Source organism: Magnolia sinica, chromosome 9 (assembly GCF_029962835.1).
Source record: "Magnolia sinica isolate HGM2019 chromosome 9, MsV1, whole genome shotgun sequence".
NCBI lineage: Eukaryota > Viridiplantae > Streptophyta > Magnoliopsida > Magnoliales > Magnoliaceae > Magnolia > Magnolia sinica.
Genome location: NC_080581.1, coordinates 77,777,013 through 77,796,995, shown reverse-complemented (window position 1 = coordinate 77,796,995; position 19,983 = coordinate 77,777,013). Strand labels below are relative to the sequence as shown.

At 38.0% G+C, this 19,983-nt stretch overlaps 1 protein-coding gene and 1 long non-coding RNA gene across 2 annotated transcripts; one reads left to right on the top strand and one right to left on the bottom strand.

Annotated features, from left to right (window-relative positions):
- The first annotated feature begins 3,974 nt into the window (after positions 1–3,974).
- Positions 3,975–7,130, top strand: LOC131255186 (receptor-like protein 7). The gene has a single exon (XM_058255883.1). It carries the CDS (start codon positions 3,975–3,977, stop codon positions 7,128–7,130), a length of 3,156 nt encoding a protein of 1,051 aa, XP_058111866.1.
- A 2,758-nt stretch (positions 7,131–9,888) lies between these two features.
- Positions 9,889–12,664, bottom strand: LOC131256488 (uncharacterized). Its single transcript, XR_009176841.1, has 3 exons — positions 12,533–12,664; positions 10,556–10,621; positions 9,889–10,452 (listed from the first exon to the last, which is right to left on the bottom strand). It is a non-coding gene; the product is annotated as an uncharacterized LOC131256488 (long non-coding RNA).
- Between the last annotated feature and the right edge of the window lie 7,319 nt (positions 12,665–19,983).

The window sequence follows — 19,983 nt, the reverse complement described above, 5'->3', positions numbered from 1 at the left end:
CGTAAGCTGAACTTCCACAGCATATCATGGATACAAGGTGAAGTGGGCCCCACTCTATCGTGCATGGTACATGCCTCCACATGATCAAAATGTGGAATTTATGAACTGTAGATTGATGTGCCTCACTGCATGCATACATTTGTTCAGTGCACTTTCTTTCGGCTCTCAATACACGCACAGAAATAGTTACATGTGTGAGATTGGAGCCACTAACTATGCAATCCTCATGGTGAAAATGCCTCGACTCAAAGAGCCGGGCCCACATGTATACATAATGTGGGGACTATAAATCACTTTATCAATCATTCACATCTTGATACATGTCTTGTCCTGATTTGTGAGACTGGCGCAAAGATAAAGTGGTGACCACCTGATGAGTGGCTGTCATCTTTGTTAGGCTGATCAAAGCCAATTACGGACAATCATGATAGTGTAGATGCCTTGCCTAGAAGGATCAGGTCCATCTGAATATCAGAATGTGGGATGTGGATTGCCTAGGACAACCAGTCACAGGAAGTTCCTGCGCTTAGAAGCTGGGTGGGGACAATGTGATATTTGTGAGGAATCCACCTTATACATCTATTTTGCCTAAAAGGATCAGAACCGTCTGAACATCTGAATCCAATACGTGGAATGCTTGGACAACCTATAGCTGGAAGTTCCTGTACTCAAAAGCTAAGTGGGGCCAAATTGTGATGTTTGTGAAAAATTTACCCTGTCCATCCATTTTTCCAGACTTTGTTTGGGCATGAGCCCGAAAATGAGGCAGATCCAAAACTTTAAGTGGCAGCACAACGGGAAAAAGCGGGCTGAAAGTTCTCATACTCAGAAGCTAGGTGGGGCCGGTTGTGATGTTTGTGAGAAATCCAACCTGTCCATCCATTTTTTCAGACTCTGTTATTGGCTGAGCCAAAAAAATGAAGTAGATACAAAACTCAAGTGGGCCACACAGCAGGAAAAAGTGAGTAGGAAAATGCCTACCGTTGAAACTTCCTTAGTTCAATCGTGTATATATGTCATCCGTACTGTTCATAAAGTCACTCTTACTGAGAGGAACTGATAACACAATAGTATTAGCCTGATCTAAAACTTCTATGGCCTCACGAACGTTTCAACCGTTGATGTTCAATCTACACTGTTTCTATCATACAGCTTATTTAAATTCTATCAAAGGAGTTTTGCAAAATAGTACTTTATTAACATGACATTTACATCCTGATGCCTTTATAAATTAAATTTTCATTAAGGTACTTCATTAATGAAGTTATTGTCAAGGGTACCATCTGTTAGTTTTCTCCCACTTCCCTTCCAATATTTTTCTAAAATGATTAAAATATCCACCAATTACAGATTGCACAGCTAGGATGAGGATTTCCGGATTGAGTGTGGCCCTGACTGTGGGCCCATCTTGATGTATTTATTGTATATCCAGGACATCCATCCATTTTTCAGCTTCTTCCAGGCCATGAATCCAAAAATTAAGAGGATCCAAATCTCAGGGGGACCATACCATAAGAAACTATGCTAATTGAATGCCCACCATTAAAAACTCCTTAAAGCCCACCATAATTCTCGTCATGATGTTCATTTGTCGTCCAAACTGTTCATTTGTCATCCAGTTAATTGAATGCCCCCCACTGTTTCCTCTAAAATGGTGCACCTGAGAATTGAATCTCCTTTATTTTTGGGCTCTGGCCCTAAAATTATCTTAGTAAAATGGATGGACAATGTGGATTAAACACATACATCGATCATGATAGGCAGCGACCAGTAGCCACTCTGGTATTTATGCAATCCGCCTCCTGTCTCTCTTTTCCATTGTAATATACCTGTGGTATTCTATGAGCTCCACCATGACGTATGTATTGTATATCAACATCTTCCATCAGTTTTTCTAGATCATTTTAGATCATGAGCGAAATCTCATATCCAAATGTCAGCTGGACCAGACCGGAGGAACAATAGTTGTTGAACATCCACTACTAAAAATATTTTGTGAGCTACAAAAGTTTTTGATGAAGCACATATTTGTTTTTCCCTTCATCCATGTCGTTGTGTACTTTTCAAATGGTTTGATGGCAAATAAACTCATGGTGGGTATTACAGTGGGACCTAGGAAAATTTTAATGGTGGGAATTCAATCAGCACTTTGGTCCACTTGCGATTTGGAGCGTGCTCATTTTATTTTTATTTATTTATTATTTTTTGTGTTAATACCCTCAAAAGGAGCAGAAATATGGATGGACGACTTGGATATACAATACATGCATCAACGTGGGCTCCAGGCCACCTAATCCGGAAATGTTTTACCCTACCACAAAGTATGGTGGGCAGTGGATCACCATTGTCTCCTATGGTATAGTCCACCTAAATGTATAAAAAAAATATACATTAAGGCAGCGTTTACAGATCATGGACCACTAACCAGTACCAACAATGCAATCCAAATCTAGCTTGATATTTATATGCTATCCAAACCGTTTATAAGGTCATTCCCACTGTGATGAAGTGAAAACACCAAAAACTTTGTCTGATATGAAACGTTTTGGCCATACGACTGTTCCAAACGGTGGTCGCTGAATCCCTACTTTTTCCTCCCGTGCGGTCCACTTGAGTTTTGGATCCACCCCATTTTTGGTCTCATGTCCTAAAATGATCTTTCAAAATGGATGCACGGTGTGGATTTCTCATAAACAACATCACGGTGGGCCCCACTTGGCATCCCAGCGCAGGAACTTCCTGCTAAAGGTTTTGGCAGGAAATCCGTGTCCCGCTGACGCTCGCGGAGCTCCAGAGTTGTATTAACGGTTCAAATGAGATCAAAGTTACATGGGCTTCACAATGATGTATTTATTATATCCACACCGGTCACCTATTTGGCAAAATCATTTTAATGAATGAGCCCAAACATAAGTCATATCCGAAGCTCGAGTGGATCACACCACAAATAGCAATGGAATAATAATTTTCACCATTAAAACATTCAGAGTGCCCACCCTAACGTTTATTTTTAATCCAATCTGTTCATAAGGTCAAACGACCTGGATGAAGAGGAAAAACAAATATCATATTGATCCAAAACTTATGCCATGCAGTGTGGTCCACCTAGTCCTTGGATCTCTTTAATTTTGCCTCTCAGGCATTTCGAAGAGCATGCCAACTGGACGGACGGTTTGGATATAACACATACCTCATGGACCCACGTAACTTGGTGACGTAAATATACCAGCCAGGTCGGTGGTGTGTGGTACAGCAGCCAATCCACTGTGTATGTAAATAGGAAACGGATTGGCAACTCCCCTGCCAGCACCCAATGGCTGGTGGTCGGTGCTACGTGGGCCTCACGATAATGTATTTGTTTCATCTATGCCGTCCATTTATATTTCTAGATCATTTTATTGTATGAGACCAAAAAAAGGTATATATCAATCTCAAATGGATCACATTACAGGAAACCTTGTTGAATGAACATCGATCATTAAAAACTTTTTGGAGGCCATAAAAGTTTTGGATCAATCTGATCTTTGTTTGTTCCTTCATTTGGGTCTGTATGACCTAATCAACAGATTGGATGTCAAATAAACAGTACAGTGGGTCTTAAGAGGATTTTAGCAGTGGATATCCAATCATTATTACTTTCCTGTGGCATCGTCCACCTAAGATTTATATCCCTCTTTTTTGAATCAAGCCCTGAAATGATCTTTAAAAGTGGATGAACTGAATGGATGAAACACATACATTTTGGTGGGGCGACAGAGTACCGACCACCAGCCACCGGATCGGTGGCAGGGATAGTGGCCAATCCGTTTCCATGTAAATTCCCATGACTCTTTTTCTTTCTTTGATGACTACTCCTATGAGCGGCTCTCGTATTTCACACGAACGAGTCTTAACACTAGTAAAACCTCTTCACTTTCCGTCTATAAATAAACCTCACGCTTTCTATTCCTACACATCCCAACCTCTATTACCTAATGGCTCTCCTCTCTTCTTCTAAAAACCCATCATTTCTCATTCCTGTCTTTTTATCATCTCTTCTGTTTCTCACTACCCAACAATGCAACCATCATCACTTCTCTGCTATCCTACACCTCAAGCATGGTTTTAACTTCACTGCCTCCACCCTCTCTACTCTCCCCTCTTGGAATTCAAACAATACCGATTGCTGCAATTGGGAACGCAACACGTGCGATGGACCCACTGGTCACGTGATCAGCCTCGACCTCAGTGAGTTCTATATCTCTGGTCGGATTGATTTTGAAAGCCTCTTTCGTCTTCGGAGCCTGCGGAGGCTCAACCTCGCTTACAATGAGTTTGATCCCTCTCCATTCCCATCTGGGTTTGACCAGCTCACCAATTTGACCCATCTCAACCTCTCTCACTTATCCTTTTATGGCCAAATCCCACTGGAAATCTCCCGCTTGACCACTTTGGTTTCTCTCGATCTTTCTTACAATCAATATTACAATGGTTCTGGATTTCACTACCTGAAACTCGAAAACCCAAGCATTGGAGCGCTCGTCCAAAACCTGTCCAATCTGAGTGAACTCTATCTAGACTGGGTACACATCTTACTGCAGCAGGGCCAGACATTAGATTTGCCACTCCCTACTCTCCGCAAGTTGAGCTTACGAGATTGTCTTCTTTCAGCTTCCATCTATTCGTCCCTTTCACAGCTTCATTTCTTATCTGAACTCGACCTCAGCGGAAACAATCTCTCCTCAGCAGTGCCCAGCTTCCCAGGGAGTCTCCGCAAGTTGATCTTACAAGAATGTGATCTTTCAAGCTCCATCTATTCTTCCCTTTCACGGCTCCATTTCCTATCTGAACTCGACCTCAGTGGAAACAATCTCTCGTCTGCAGTCCCCAATTTCATAGGGAACTTATCCTCCTTGACGTCCCTGCTCCTTACAGAGTGTGGATTGCATGGAAAATTCCCTGACAGTGTTTTCCAGCTGCCAAACCTACGAATCATCGACATATCAGGTAATCCACTTGTAGCTATCAATTTGCCAGAGTTCCCTCAAAACAATACTCTACAGCAATTGTTCCTTTCATACACTGGATTTTCAGGAAAGTTACCAGATTCTCTCAATAATCTCAAATTCTTGACTCAATTAGACTTCAGCAATTGCAACTTGTCAGGATCATTACCATCCTCACTTTTGAACCTTACCAAACTGCAATATCTGTATCTTTCATCCAATAAATTGAGCGGCCCAATTCCTTCTTCATATGGAAATGAGCTTCTGAATCTCAAAGTGATCAGCTTAGCGAATAATTTGCTTAATGGGACCATTCCATCATCATTGCTTTCACTCCCATCATTACAGAGGTTGGGTCTCACAGGTAACCAACTTAGTGGTCAACTTGGCGAGTTTCACAATGCCTCTTCTTCACAGCTGGAGTTCCTCTATCTTTCATCCAATAAATTGCAGGGGATGATACCCAGATATATCTTTCAACTTATCAAGCTTGAAGACCTAGACATTTCTTCCAATAATTTCAGTGGTGTTGTGGAGCTAGGCTTATTTCAAAACCTCAAAAATCTTTACTCTCTGGATCTTTCAGATAACAACTTGTCAGTCCAATATGGCAGTGGTAATTCCACATTTGTTTCCATCCCCCAGTTTCAATTTTTGTTGTTACGTTCTTGCAACATCAGCACATTTCCAAATTTCTTGAGAAATCAAGAGCAGTTGTGGCAATTGGATCTTTCCAACAATAAAATTAGTGGTGAAATACCCAAATGGATATGGGAGATTGGCAATGGGTCTTTAAACTATTTAAATCTTTCTCACAATGTTCTACGGGGAATAGAACCATCTCCCCATCTTTCGTTGAGTGACTTGAGCATTCTGGACATTAGCTCCAACAAGCTAGAAGACTCACTTCCTATCCCACCACCCTCCATCTTATTCTTTTCAGTTTCAAACAATAGCCTCGGTGGTGAAATCCCTCGATCAGTTTGCAATGCAACATCCCTAGCAGTCCTCGATTTATCTCACAATCAATTCATTGGTCGGATTCCACCATGTTTGGGTGAGATTGGTGATAGCCTTAGTGTGTTGAATCTTCAAGGAAATGCTTTCAATGGCACATTACTTCAGACATTTAAAGAGGGATGTAACATACAAACGCTTGATCTCAGTGGGAATCAATTAGAGGGCCAAGTGCCAAGGTCTTTGGCTAATTGCAAAATGTTGGAGGTATTAAACCTTGCAAACAGTCAAATACATGACACCTTCCCTTTATGGTTGGAAGCTTTGTCACAGTTGCGTGTTCTCGTCTTGAGATCCAACCAATTTCATGGCATCATTGGGCATCCTCTAACAAATCAACCTTTCCCTCTGTTACAAATTTTCGACCTCTCTTTCAATAGTTTTGAGGGTAATTTGCCATCAAATATGTTTAAGAGTTGGAAGGCAATGATGGATGAGGACAAATCCCAAACTTTGGTCCTTAGCAAAATGATAAACGGAAGTTCCATATACTATCAAAACAAAGTGTCTCTAGTCATCAAAGGGCTGCAGATCGAACTAGTAAAGATCCTTACGGCCTTTACTGTAGTGGATCTCTCAGTGAACAAATTTCATGGAGATATCCCAAAATCAACTGGGGATCTAAAGTCCCTCATTGTGCTCAATATGTCCAACAATGATTTAACCGGCGGAATTCCAACATCACTTCAGAATTTAAGGGATCTAGAGTCATTAGATCTCTCACATAATAAATTGTCTGGAGAGATCCCTTGGCAGCTAACAGATCTAACATTCCTTGCAGTGTTGAATCTCTCACAGAATTTCCTCATGGGAAAAATACCACAAAGCCAGCAGTTTCTTACATTTAACAGCGAATCATTCAAAGAGAACTTAGGATTGTGTGGACCTCCACAATCAAAAAAATGCGAAGATGCAGAGAGTACACCACTGTCCGCTCTGTCAACATTGCAGTCCGAAAGGAAATATGATTGGGAATTAATGTGTATAGGATTTGGAGTTGGATACGGAGCAAGTTTAGGGATTCTTTTATGGACCCTAGCACTTTGGAGGAAGGGAAGGAAAGAGTTCTATATATTTGTTGATGGAATGCTTTCCTTAATTTTTCCTTCCATGGTGTTTCCTAAATAGCAACGACGGTGAGATGATTGGAGCTAGGGTAAATATGTTTGTATAGTTCATGTCTACAGTAAAATAAAATAAAAGCTTTAGTTGTTTTCTCGTTTTTGTAAATTTGTATATTTTTCTTGGTTTATATGATCCATGTGGCAGTTGTTTCTTGTATTTGCACCTACCTAAATGCTGTACATAACCATTTTCAAATCAATAAAATTACAGGTGGTGTGCTCCCACCTTTCTGCAAACAAACACAAATACAAATACAAATACAAATACAAATATATATATATATATATATATATATATATATATATATATATATATATATATATATATATATATATGTCTCATCTCTCTTTGTTTTCAAATTTTGGCCCACCTCAGCAACAAGATAACTTAATCTATGAGCTGGATGATCTAACCAATGTAGCCTACCTAGCCAGTGGTCTTTTTTTTTCCCAATGGTCTAGACAAATGTGGGCTAAGTAAACATTCAGACAGAGTGGTGTTTTATGCATATTTTTATATTTTGCATTTATCGATCATCACACACACAGTTCTTTCACCTTCCCACATCTATGTACGTGGGGTGTAAGAGTAATCACTTGTTACTATGTGGTGACTTTTGAGTTGGACGTTTGTGATGCCAAAAAGAAGTGTGGAAATCATCATCTACTCTCAAGGCACCATAGCATGCAGTTTTCTACTTGCAAAGGACACCTGGCCAGTCTAACCAAGCAATATGGGCTGTGCATTAGGTCCAGAACACATTTATTAGGCCACCATGTAAAAATCCCACCAATCAGATGATTCACACCATCTGAACAATAATTATTTAGTGGACAGTCAACATAATTTATGGGAAAGTAGGCCTATTCAGCAGTGAGCTATCCATCTATTAGGCCCATCATCTATTGCTTAGGGTTCTAAAGAATCAATTTTATCAGAAAATTCTAACCATCCCATCCATGGTTTGGCAGTAAATAAATATAAAAAGAAGTCATACAGCTTTGCTTGCATCGAAACAGAGACATAACAGGCCCCTCGCCCCACAGGACCTCTACCATGATGGAGCTAATCCAAAGGGATCCAAAGAAAGCAGGGATCAACGGAAAGTAAAGACTACTGCCTCTGGATATATATAACCAGCATTACCTGTCTGCAACCGGTACTACCAGTAATGAATCCCACCTTATAGATGATTGGCCTGACATATGCTTCTGGAACCCACACTTAAATCATAAAGCTGCATAAAAGCTTAAAACTGAATCTTGCACAAGTCACCTAACAACCCAACGCATAGATTTTTAATTGTCACTTAAGGTAGCAAACAACTCTAGAGGCAATAAGGGTAGAGCAATGCAGGAAACACAGCATATCATAAGCACAACAAATTGCTAGACCACAGATTAGAATCTATCACCCACACCCAGTAGCATGAATGAGGCACACCTACATAAACAGGGCATAGAGACTGCCCAAGCAGAGGAAAAGCAAGAGGCTGATGCTGGATGACAGTAGACCTATACTACCTGCAACTGGATTGTTTGCTTTGATTGTATGACAAAAGGATGAATTCATAGCTTCTAATTCAAATATAACCTTGCTAATTACGTACCAATGGGTCCAAGGCATTGCCCTATTCAATTATTTAGCATATTCCACCACCACTTGCAAGTCAAGTTCTAGTATTTAGTCCTCAAAACCAAATTGCTTACACTTAATCTGCTCTCTCCTTCCAAGGGTCCTTTGCCGTACACGTGCAAAAGTATTGTATGTGTGAGATTTTTTTACCCATTTATTAAGTCAAGCTTGGCGTGCTCACCTCCTGGCACATAAGTCGGGCGGCCCACTCATTAGGTGAGCCACATGTCCTAGCTAAAATGGAAGCGGATTGGCTGGTGCACCACACACCACTGACCTTCTTTTATTTTTTATTTTTATAACACATGCACCCGCCACATACCCATGCACGCCGTAGTGGGATTTCACCACCTATGGGTTTCGAACCCATGACCTCATGTTGAAACTCCTCGGAGTCTACCACTCGGGCAAGGACCGGAAGCCACACACCACCAACCTGATTGGTGTGTTGAAGTCACTAAGTTCTGTGAGTCCCATCATGAGGCATTGTTATATCCCACCACGTTCTGATGATGATGTGGGACCCATAATGGACGTACCATCGCCCAGAAGCCTCCCAAGTTGCATAGATATCATGCTACCAATTGTAGGGTTTGGACCATCCAAAACTAAGAAATTTCTAGTGCACTGCTCATTTATAGTGGAAGCTTAATATCAAAAGCTGGGGATCACCAAATAATGAACCCACATGGGAGCATAGACATTTTTTTTTTTTATACTCAGGATGCTGCATAATTCATCATTTATATTAAGGATAGGTCCTAACAAATTTTAGGCCTAAGTTGTATGGTGACACTCAAAGGTGGAGACAATCCTTTCACACCAAGCTCAATTTAGAAAGCCCCCAGTTGTCAGACATTTCAAATAAAGGTGTCCATGACAGAATAAAAATACAATTGAGCTTATTTCCAACCAATCCTCCCGGAGTATAAGCAAAATGCAACTGATAATGAATGAACTACACATGGAAATTCAATATTTACTAATCTAGCCAATGCACCTTATCCTGGCCATCCAATTAATTAACTGCTTCTTGGATGCACCATGACTGAAACCCAAACTGATTAAATGAAGTTAACAACTGGATCAATGGACTTACCGAATTTGATTTGACTCATCCAATTTGCAACCATGACCTGACTAGTATGAATCTTAAGACCATAATCTAAATCATTCAATCCTTGAACAAAATGATATGTTAGTGCCACTCATAAATTTTTTAAAAGGCAGCTAAATCAATGTTTTAAGAAAATTTATCAGCTGCACTCCTATTACAGGGGAGAGTACTATGTTCATTTCTATATGAGGATTTAAAGGGCATGTAACAAAATATCATAGCCACAACATAGAGCGGATGGCACTCAGTGAGTTTGCAAGAGTAAGGACAGCAGTGCATGTATTGAATTTGGCTCCCACTACAGATAACAATAAGCCAATGGATGAAACTATCATCTTATGGGTATTTTTCATTTCCCTAGGAGAACTAGAAAACACCATTGATTTCGAAAGTGGCAGTAGCTTTACCTGAATTAACTTCATCAACTTCGGGACTGGTGTTGGGGTGAGAATCTGATAAGTCAGGGGTAGCTCTTCTTTCAGCATAATTGCTAGCATCAACACCAATGTTGCTTTTTTATATTCCACTATGGTTACTTTTACCTTTTTATTTGTAGTCGTTTTCCTCCTGAATCTATAAGGTGAAAGCATGTCACAAATTTCAGAATTCGCTAAGCAAGAAAAATACTTGATTTTAAAGAAAGGGTAAAAAACCCCACAGTATACGATTTTTGTACTTCTTAGAAGGATTCTTATTTCGCCTTGAGGCACCGGGTGTCCAACTTTTTTCCTCCTTGTCTGACCTGTAGCGACAACAATGTACAAGATGTATAATGGAAATTGCATTCTCAAAACCATGTACCCTGACTCTTACGGCTACTTGTGAGTTGGATTTTTTATTCCTAATCCCCAACACATGCCAATTTGCCACCTGTACAAGATCAGTCCATTCATCATTTGGGCCCCACCTTGTAACTGGTGTGAACAGATAAAATGGCTCACCTGGTCATTAGGTGTGCTACACATACGCTGGATAATGACCTTAAGTGTCAATTATTTAATCCGTTGGCCTACCAGATGAGCACCCTGACCTAGTCATCGGGCCATGACACATGCATGAAGGCCATGGGTCCCAGCAGATGAGCAATCCAGATCAAGCACATGCCAGTCAATTGGCATCTTCGAGAAGGGTAAGATTCATAATCCTACCTCAGGCAGAGTAAGGGAAGTCTACTCCGACCAAATGATTAAGATGCATATAATGGTAAGTATTCACAGTACCAAATGTAAGTAGCTTGTATTTAATAGCTAATGTTTTATGAATAAAACCAATTAAAGCTAGTGATATGAAACTTAAACATAATATGTATTTCTTGAAGATATTTAAAGCATCCAAATCTGCAAAGACTACATCAATAATATGACAGACAAAAGCACCCTTGAAATTATTTACAAGCCATTATTTACAATTATAATAATAATTGATGCAGCACCCTTGCATATAATTTACGACCTATTTATGTATATGCAAGTTATATTTGATTTACACAGATCATGAGGGACACAAGGCAGCATGCCCAAACTGCATATATACTTGTAAGAACTTATAGTATCAATTGTAAGTAGCTTGTATATAACTGTTAATGTTTCTATGACAAAGCCAATTAAAGCTAATGAACATGATCTTACACCATGTAGTCTCTTAAGATAACCTTCCAAATCCTAGAAAACAGAAGTCAAACCAGAATAATATAACCGACGATGGCAAATAAAATAATAATGATAACAACAACAACAAGTTACGAAGCCCCCTCATGTATAATCTATCACCTATTGACATGTATAAGCATTACTATTAAGTATATTCGAGAATATAATATTGAACCAATACAATGTCTTTTATATCAAAAGCACAACTATATCTGCAAATCTGTAATTTTAAGTTCATTTATTTTTTATAGGTAGAAAGCTTTTCTAAAAGAGACGAAGCATTACGGATGCAGAAAGCATTCCAACACACAGATGCTCACTCAACACTAGAATCCATTTCTTGTTCTCAAAAGCAACTTCTGTAAAATACTGAAATCCTTTGTGGCATTTGTATTTTGGCATATATAATGGTGATTGAAAATTGGGCTCAAACACTTCTATCAATATGTGACACCCAACACCTATGTCTGCACAATTTTCCCAAGTTGCATACACAGAACAGAGAATTATAAACACAGAGATTTAAATGTAAGTGGATATTGGATTGTATTCAATCAAGACACCATCCCATGTAGAATCCTCATTTAGAGCAATTAAAAGACAAGTAAATTGTACAGAGCAACAAATGCAACAAAGAAGAGTAAGGACACCAGTAAATTGATTCAAATGTTTGAACCTCCTTGCATTCATCAACCTTAGGACATTAAGGATGATGTGCAAGTGCAAGGAAAAAATATGTGAGAATATTTTCTAGATAAGTGGAGGACGAGTTCATATCATGTTGCATAGAAAGTTTGCATGCCTTCAGTCAGTGACACATTTGAACAAATTCCATTAGGTTATGTTTATCCTGTGGAATCAATTTGGCAAAGATACATTAGCTAGTATAAGAAACTTCATCCCCATTCATACAGGCTAGAAAAGGCATAACATTCAGTGAAATGCAGAATAGAGAAACTTTGCAAAGTGATTGGTTTATAGAATAAATTATAACAAATACTAACCGCTTTAAACTCAAGTGGATGGGATCCAATTATGTTGAATAAGAAGCCACAAGCATACTTTGCATCCAGAAGCCTTTCCTTTATATATTGGAGTACTTTGCTGAGGAATAGCTTCCTAGCTTGTGGGTAAACATCCTGCACACCAAGATAAAGTCAGTTGCAATTAGTAAGAAAGATATTAAAATCTCTGTATAAGCAAACATCATCTGGTTTTAGACGACAAAAGGCAATGGAACAATCAATACATTTTATTTTAATACTAAGAATGGGAATACAATGCTAAGTAAACAATCATTTCCAACAAACTTCTGCATGAAAAAAAGAAGCTCATGTTGACGATCTTAAAGTCAAATAAAAGACATCAATTGGTATTTTTTATCCATGTACTTCAGCAATCACATGACAACTTTTACTGAAGCGAGCCTTTGATGGGTCTTGTCCACAGTACTGCAAGATGAGAAAGTCCTCTGGTATAATTCTACTTCCAGCTACTTAAAACAAGAGATAATTCATATGCAAATTACAAATGTAAAATGAAAGCAAGGATGGAAATCGCCAAGAGGTGAAATTGTTATTCATGATAGTAGACTCACAATACCTTGATTTTGTATCCTTTGAAATCTCTCCAAAAGAAACTATGGTCTTTAGGATTTCCAATATGTTTTCTATCCATGGGTGCAGATGAGCATCTTTAAATGGTAAAAAGCTTTTCATGAAGGTTTTAATGCCAAATAGCTGCAATGCAAAATCAGAGAGAAGAAGAGGAAAAAAGTGAGGATATTAGCAGTGAAAGCAAACTTTATATGGTAACTGGATTGCAGAAAATCATAACAATTTTAGAGAATTAGTTGTTACATGTATTAATATTTCATAACATGAAATAACTAAAGGATAATAAACTAGTCATACCCTGACTGATCTTCAATAAATAAAGTTCATTTTGTTATACCCAAGAGGTTTTAAAGTTATCTTCTACTTCAGGGAACAGAGATAAATATATCTAAATGATGAGATCTTATCTAAATGGGAGAAACATATAGGATGCATAAGATGGCTCATTTTTGTAAAGGCTAAAGACGGCATATGTTGCCACACTCTAATACTTTGCTTGTCATGATCCAGGAACTATGCATCGTGTTGATATGAAGGTATGGACTTGAAATTGTAGTTATGTTACTCTCAAGTTGGGTCTCCAAGAATTGCAATTTGAGTGCTATTTCCTCATTACATTATTTCTCTTTGTTATTTCATCTAGATTAAACTGGATGTTTGCAATTCAAAAATTGTTACTTAATGCTGTATCTGGTTTCAACAAGAAACATCATGAAATTTCATGATTGATCAATCTAATTTGGTGGGAAATACCATTGAGTTATCATTCAAAAATTATTACTTAAATGTTTTATGTTGTTTCCACTTTCTCAAATCATGTTCTATATGGTGTGCAACTGAATTAGTGTGTTTCTGTTATTTTTCAATTGTTTCTGATCTGTTATCAATTTGTTGATAAACCAAATGCACAGAGTCACTTGGCTGCACTGATTAGTTCCACCCCCCTCTCATGTCCCCTTTTTTTTTTTTGGGAACAGAAATGCTTTCAAAAATGAGCTGACATTGTTAGACATTGTTAGAAAAGGTTCGGCATCCTAATATGGTTCAGTTTGTGGGAGCAGCTACTCAGAATATACCCATGATGATTGTTTCAGAGTACCATCCAAAAGTAAGCATCTTTGCATTCATATGGAAATTTTCTAATAGCACACTTGGTTGCTGCCGTCTGCTATAAAAGTTTGGTTGTTGATTTGTGATCTAAAATTTTTTATTTCTTTGAGTTGTCCCATAATTCCATTCTATTGCAGTTTCGCCATACATTTTACTTGTTTACATCGATGTTGATAATACATATGGCATCACTTCAAAATATTATTTTGAAGACTGCATTGTCTAGGTAACATTTATGTACGTCATTAAACCATATGGATTCTTGTACTTCGGTGGATTTCAGGGAGATTTGTACCTTCAAAAGAAAGGACGTCTACAGCCTTCTAAAGCTCTGAGATTTGCTCTTAATATTGCTAGGTAAGCTCATAACTTGATATGTGGCTACCAACTGATTGTTTTTTAATTGAAGATGACATGGTTTTCACTGAATTTGTTGGTGACAGCAAGTAATCAAAAGCTATATCGCTTTTCCCTTAGTTTTCTTTTCTTTTGTGGGGACCTATGATACCACCAAACCCACAAGATCTGACAGTGATGTATAGCTTCATCCACAATTGGGTCAGCAATTTGGACAATCTGGATTTCTGAACAGCTAAAAGTTGTAATTTATCAGATATGTGTATCATTACAAGCTATGTAGTAGATAGTTTGTATTTAGAGAATTCTATAAGAATATCTGTAGCTCTTGTGTTCTTTGAACTGACTCTGAACATGTCTCGTCACATTCTGGAATCAGCCAGCTTGTTTTCACCACATTGCAAAGTGGGACCGCACGGGACAACTTCCCGACAAATCAACAATCATTGTTTGACGGTCTGAAACACAATGAATGGTGATTTGGAGTGTGAGCTAATTTTAACTGCTAATGTGTGCTACTTCTTCATGAATATAAAATTGCAGTTAGGTCCTCTTTAAGCTGGATTGGGCTTGGGCTGACCCTCTGGTTGGAATTGGTCAGGTCAAGTATGGTTACCTGATTTGGCAATTCTGCTTCTATCCTTGTGCTTCTCTGTTGGAATGTAACTCTTTAGAGATGGTAAGCTTGTTTTGCTCTTTCTCATTTATTTTCTTTTTCTTTTTTTTTTCTTTCTCTAACTTTTTGGTCCATGCAAAATTCATTTTTTGGTGATCTTTTTGGTCCATGAACTTTGCACCATTCCTCAATTTGGTTTTCTTTTTGTTAGTTTCTATACCATGACTTGCATTGATCATTGTGCTTATCATTGTTATCTTATTTACTTTTCTACTGTAGTTGTTTATCATTGTTATCTTATTCACTTTTCTACGCTAGATGAAAATTGTTGTTTCATGGAAGTAGATTGACAAATTTTCCTTCTATGTGTTGCATTTTGCAGGATTCTGAGCCTATATGATATTAGGATGAGGATATTGATTGTGTTTTTAATCATTCCCAGCCTTTGCTCTTTATAATTTTGATGAATAACAGTTTGTTATCTGTTTTCTCAGGAAACCTTTTGTTACAAATATCATGTGGATGAACTTACTTGTTCAGACAAGTATCTATTTTCTCTTATGCAATGTGTTTCTAAAATTTATCATCATCACCAGAAAAAGGTAACAGTGTCTTTTTGCCATTGTCTAATCTTTTATTTTCCCTTGAACAGCTTTTACCATGCTTTCAGAGCTTGCTAGTTTCAAGTTAAAATCCATATACACTGCAATGAATAATTTATATTGCACAAAATCTTCTTTCTTTGGGAAATAAAAGAAGAACGTTAACATGTCAGTTCAAATGCGATTCTAATTCCATGTGCTATTTATGCTCAGTTTCCACGAATAATTTGCATTATTTGGTTGCAGCAATGATAATCCTCTCAGCCAAATGGAACAAGATTGGATCGTCAAGCCGATCATTTTAACAACCATCATCTGGCCTTAGAAAGACCAAATTGGGGTGATCTTACAATGGAACTGACTATTTTTTCCGTGTTTATTGCACTTCCGATCCGGTCACTCTTCACCAATCTGATCATCAGCTTCTTCAACATCAAAAAGGGCATTGCCAACATCATGGCCACAATCAACATCAGGATCACAATGTAGTGCAAGTTCCTCTTTATATTGGTTTTCAAGCTTTTTTTTTTTTTTTTCAAGTGGTGGTTGTGCAAAACACATGCCAATGTGGCATATGTTACTGAGATCTGGGCCATTCATCGGGTGGGAGCCACCACAAACATAACCAGGCCTAAAAACAGGTGAAGATTCGTGTATTTGACTGTCAGTTGCTGGAGGAACAGCAGTTCTTGTCACTTATCCCCTTGATTTAGTCCGGACCAAGTTGGCATATCATGTGAAGAACTTTGAATCATGAGCTACTTTACTACTTCACGTTGCCTTACTTCTCCACCTCTACCTCCACTGCTCTACCCTATGGTTTTAGGTCTACTAAAATTTGAAAGTAAGACTGTTCTGTTTCATTTCCTCAAAGTTGCCACTTGGGTGTAAATGGACTGAACCTGGGTTGTTTTGGTTTTTCTTATTGCATGCCACACCCATTTACACTTTAATCTTTTGATTTTTTTTTTCTCCTATAGTTTCTGAGTCTTTTCTGTCTTATTTGGATTGAGTTTATCTTGCTTTTACATAAGCTTTGATGGAGATGTGAGTAAAGGTTATATATACAGAAGTTTTCTTAATATTTCTGACATGGGTTTCTCTAATCTTCTGATTTTTCTACAGTTGATTCAGAATTTCTTTCTTACTTGAATTGGGTTCTTATTTTTCCACAAGTTTTATTCAGATATTATCACAGGCTCACAGCATTTTCCTTAATGTTAGGGACTTGGGTTTTTGCAGTCATTTGATTTTTTGTGCTGTTTTGAAAACATCTCTCTTGCTTTAAACTGGGTTCTTGCATGCTCATAAGCTTTCATGGATATGATACTACTAGTTATCAGTATAGCAGTTCACTCAGTGTTCTTTATTTGGGTGATAGTAGAATTTTTCATGGAGTGGAAGAGATGTTTGGATGATGAAGAAATAAAACATGAAACAGTTGATAGAAAATCTATGGTTCTAAGTGAGGTTTTTGTTCTTTGTAATGTTTTAATCTCTATTTCCTATTTGGGTTTTCTTGTTTTTGAGACATTGCAAGCAGATTCAAGTTTTGTCGAGTTTCATCAAGTTTTCTTTTTCAAGTTTTATGAGTTTTGACTAGTCAAGTGGACTGAATCTTGAACAAGTCTCGACTGAATTGTGACTAAATTGATTTTTATTTTTTTTCCTTCCTTTTTTCAAGTCTTGGTTAAATCTAAAATTTTCTTAATGAAATCATGTGGAAGTTTTCAGAATGCTGGAAGTGGGAACATGTGGTTCCATTGTGTTTCATGATAACTAAAAGTCGTCTTTCTTTCTTTCTTTTGGATATAAATTCATGTGGAACTTTTTTTTTTTTACAAGTTTGTAATCATCTTTTACCATAAGATTGATATTTGGAGCATATGTATCTATGGAATAACCTGGAACAGTGGCTAATGGCTAAGATATGTTTTGTAGGTTAGAACTGACTGTTAAGCTGAGTGCTTCCCTTGAAGAATCTCCCAAATAACAGGTTTGTTTCCATTCCCTTGCAGCAGCTGAGTGCTTCACTCGTATAATCGCCTTTTAGAACCTTACTGTTAATACATTGATGAGTATTTTATCTGTCATGCTCAGCTGGGTGCTGACCAAATTCTTTTGCAGCATTAGGCTGACTACCTTTGACACTGTTAAAGGCTGACTACCTATGACTGGTTGTAGACAATCAGCATTAGGCTAAAATAACTGTTCCAACTGCCATGCCATCTTGGTTCTTTAATTGTTCTAAAAGAGGATGGGCATATTTTTATTCCAATGTCCAATCTCTATTGTTTTCTCATTGGTCTTGCAATGATGATATGGTGATTGCCGTTTCAAACTTTAGTTGGATAGATTCAGTATGTCCTATGTACATTGTAATGAGCTTCATTATGTAGCCCTGGCTCATTGTTTTATCCATCTTCAAGCCATCTGCTGAAAACTCAGTGCCTACTGAATCTAGTTCCTTGTTATGTTCATTTCAGTTTACTCCATCTAATCATGTTTGGCTTTGGTTCCTTTTTTTCTTTTTTCTTTTTATGAACACAACCTGCAAAGCTAAGCTTATGCAATGGTAAGTTAAGTTGAGACAAGTGAAAGACTCGAGATACAAAACCAAGAGAAGCAATCCAATCCATGTTTTTTCCTTCACATTATTCTTTTCTGGAGACAAAATAAGGAAGTTACATATATTTTTCTACTCCCTCTTACACTGTCAGGAACATCTTTGACATAAAACTCTAGTAGTTTTCTATTTGTTTCCTCAAATCATACCCATTTTTTCAGATCCTCTTTGTTGAAAGGTAGGAGAACCATTTTCCAAGAAAAACATTATCACAATTCACAGAAATTTCATTATGTTCAAAGGCTCACATCTTGCTAATCATTTAAATTTGTACACTTTTTATACTATAAAACCTTTAAAATTAGTTTAAGTTGGGAGCGTGATCTACTTTGTTGATGGGTTAATCTTAGATGCTACAAATCACTAAGCCATAAACCAAGAATTATGTAATACTTCGTCCCATACTGAACAAATTATGTTTGCACTACATTGATTTTTTATTTTATTTATTTATTTATTTATTTATTTTATCTCAATGTGAATGTGGTGCATCATTATATTTTTCTTACTAGTAAGTGACTAAAAATCCTCAAGGCCGTTGGTACTTGTACCATCCCACATTTTGCTTCCCTCTTGTGATATCTATGGTCCAATATATGATTCCATCTTTGATAAGAGCCTTTTGCAGCCAGCTACTGTTGGATGATTTTAGACTGCTTCGCCAACAAAGGAGCCCATTATGTGGATGGTCCAGATTGGTATCTTGAATGCCACACAAACAGTGGATGAGTTGCAACATTTCAAAAACAATGTGGCCCATGTTTTGGACAGTCCAGATTGGTGGTATGTATGCTGCTTTACAGTAGGTGAGTTGCAGCATGCAAATGGCATCAGGCAACAAAGGATGGCAACCTATTTGTTTCTTGATACAACATTCATTCATGGTGCAGCAATTTTTTTTTTTTTTTACTTAGTAGGGCAGGAGACCACATCACCTTTTCTTTTTTCCTTTCTTCTTTTTATTTTTTATTTTTATACTTTTGATGAGAAAGCTTTGCTCTATGGCTACGGATTATTGGAAGCCATAAGTTCTATTGCTATGTATTTGATCTGTAGTCAGATCTATGACTGTAGCCTCATGTCTTTAACAGTTTTTATCCATAGCCTTTGACCGTTTTTCTGCTAGTGCAGCAAAAACTGATGATTAAGGGGCGTCCATCACAACAGCCGGTAAAGGTCCCTGACTGCAGGTAAATGCTTTATCAACGCCACCTTTACCGGCGCTTAACCGATCGCTGCAAAACTTTTAGCGGCGGTTTTGGCCTCTGTTCTGCAATCACATCAGTCACTGCCAGCTGCTACCTTTTTCCTACACTTCTGCTTTCTCTTCTCCCTACTATTGAGAAACGCCAACTCTAACTTCTCGCTGTAGTTTGCTCTCTCATATAGGGGTGAATGGATGCAGATTGTGTTCAGAGGCAGAAAACTCCACCCATCATTGTGCAGGCACCCCAGCTCTGGTGCAGTTGAAGCTGTCCGTTTGTTTGTCTGGTGGGAGTAGGGCTTCGTGCAGTTTTTAAACCATCAT

Excerpts from the sequence above, each read along its gene's own strand:
- LOC131255186 (XM_058255883.1), top strand. The coding sequence starts at position 3,975 with ATGGCTCTCCTCTCTTCTTCTAAAAACCCATCATTTCTCATTCCTGTC.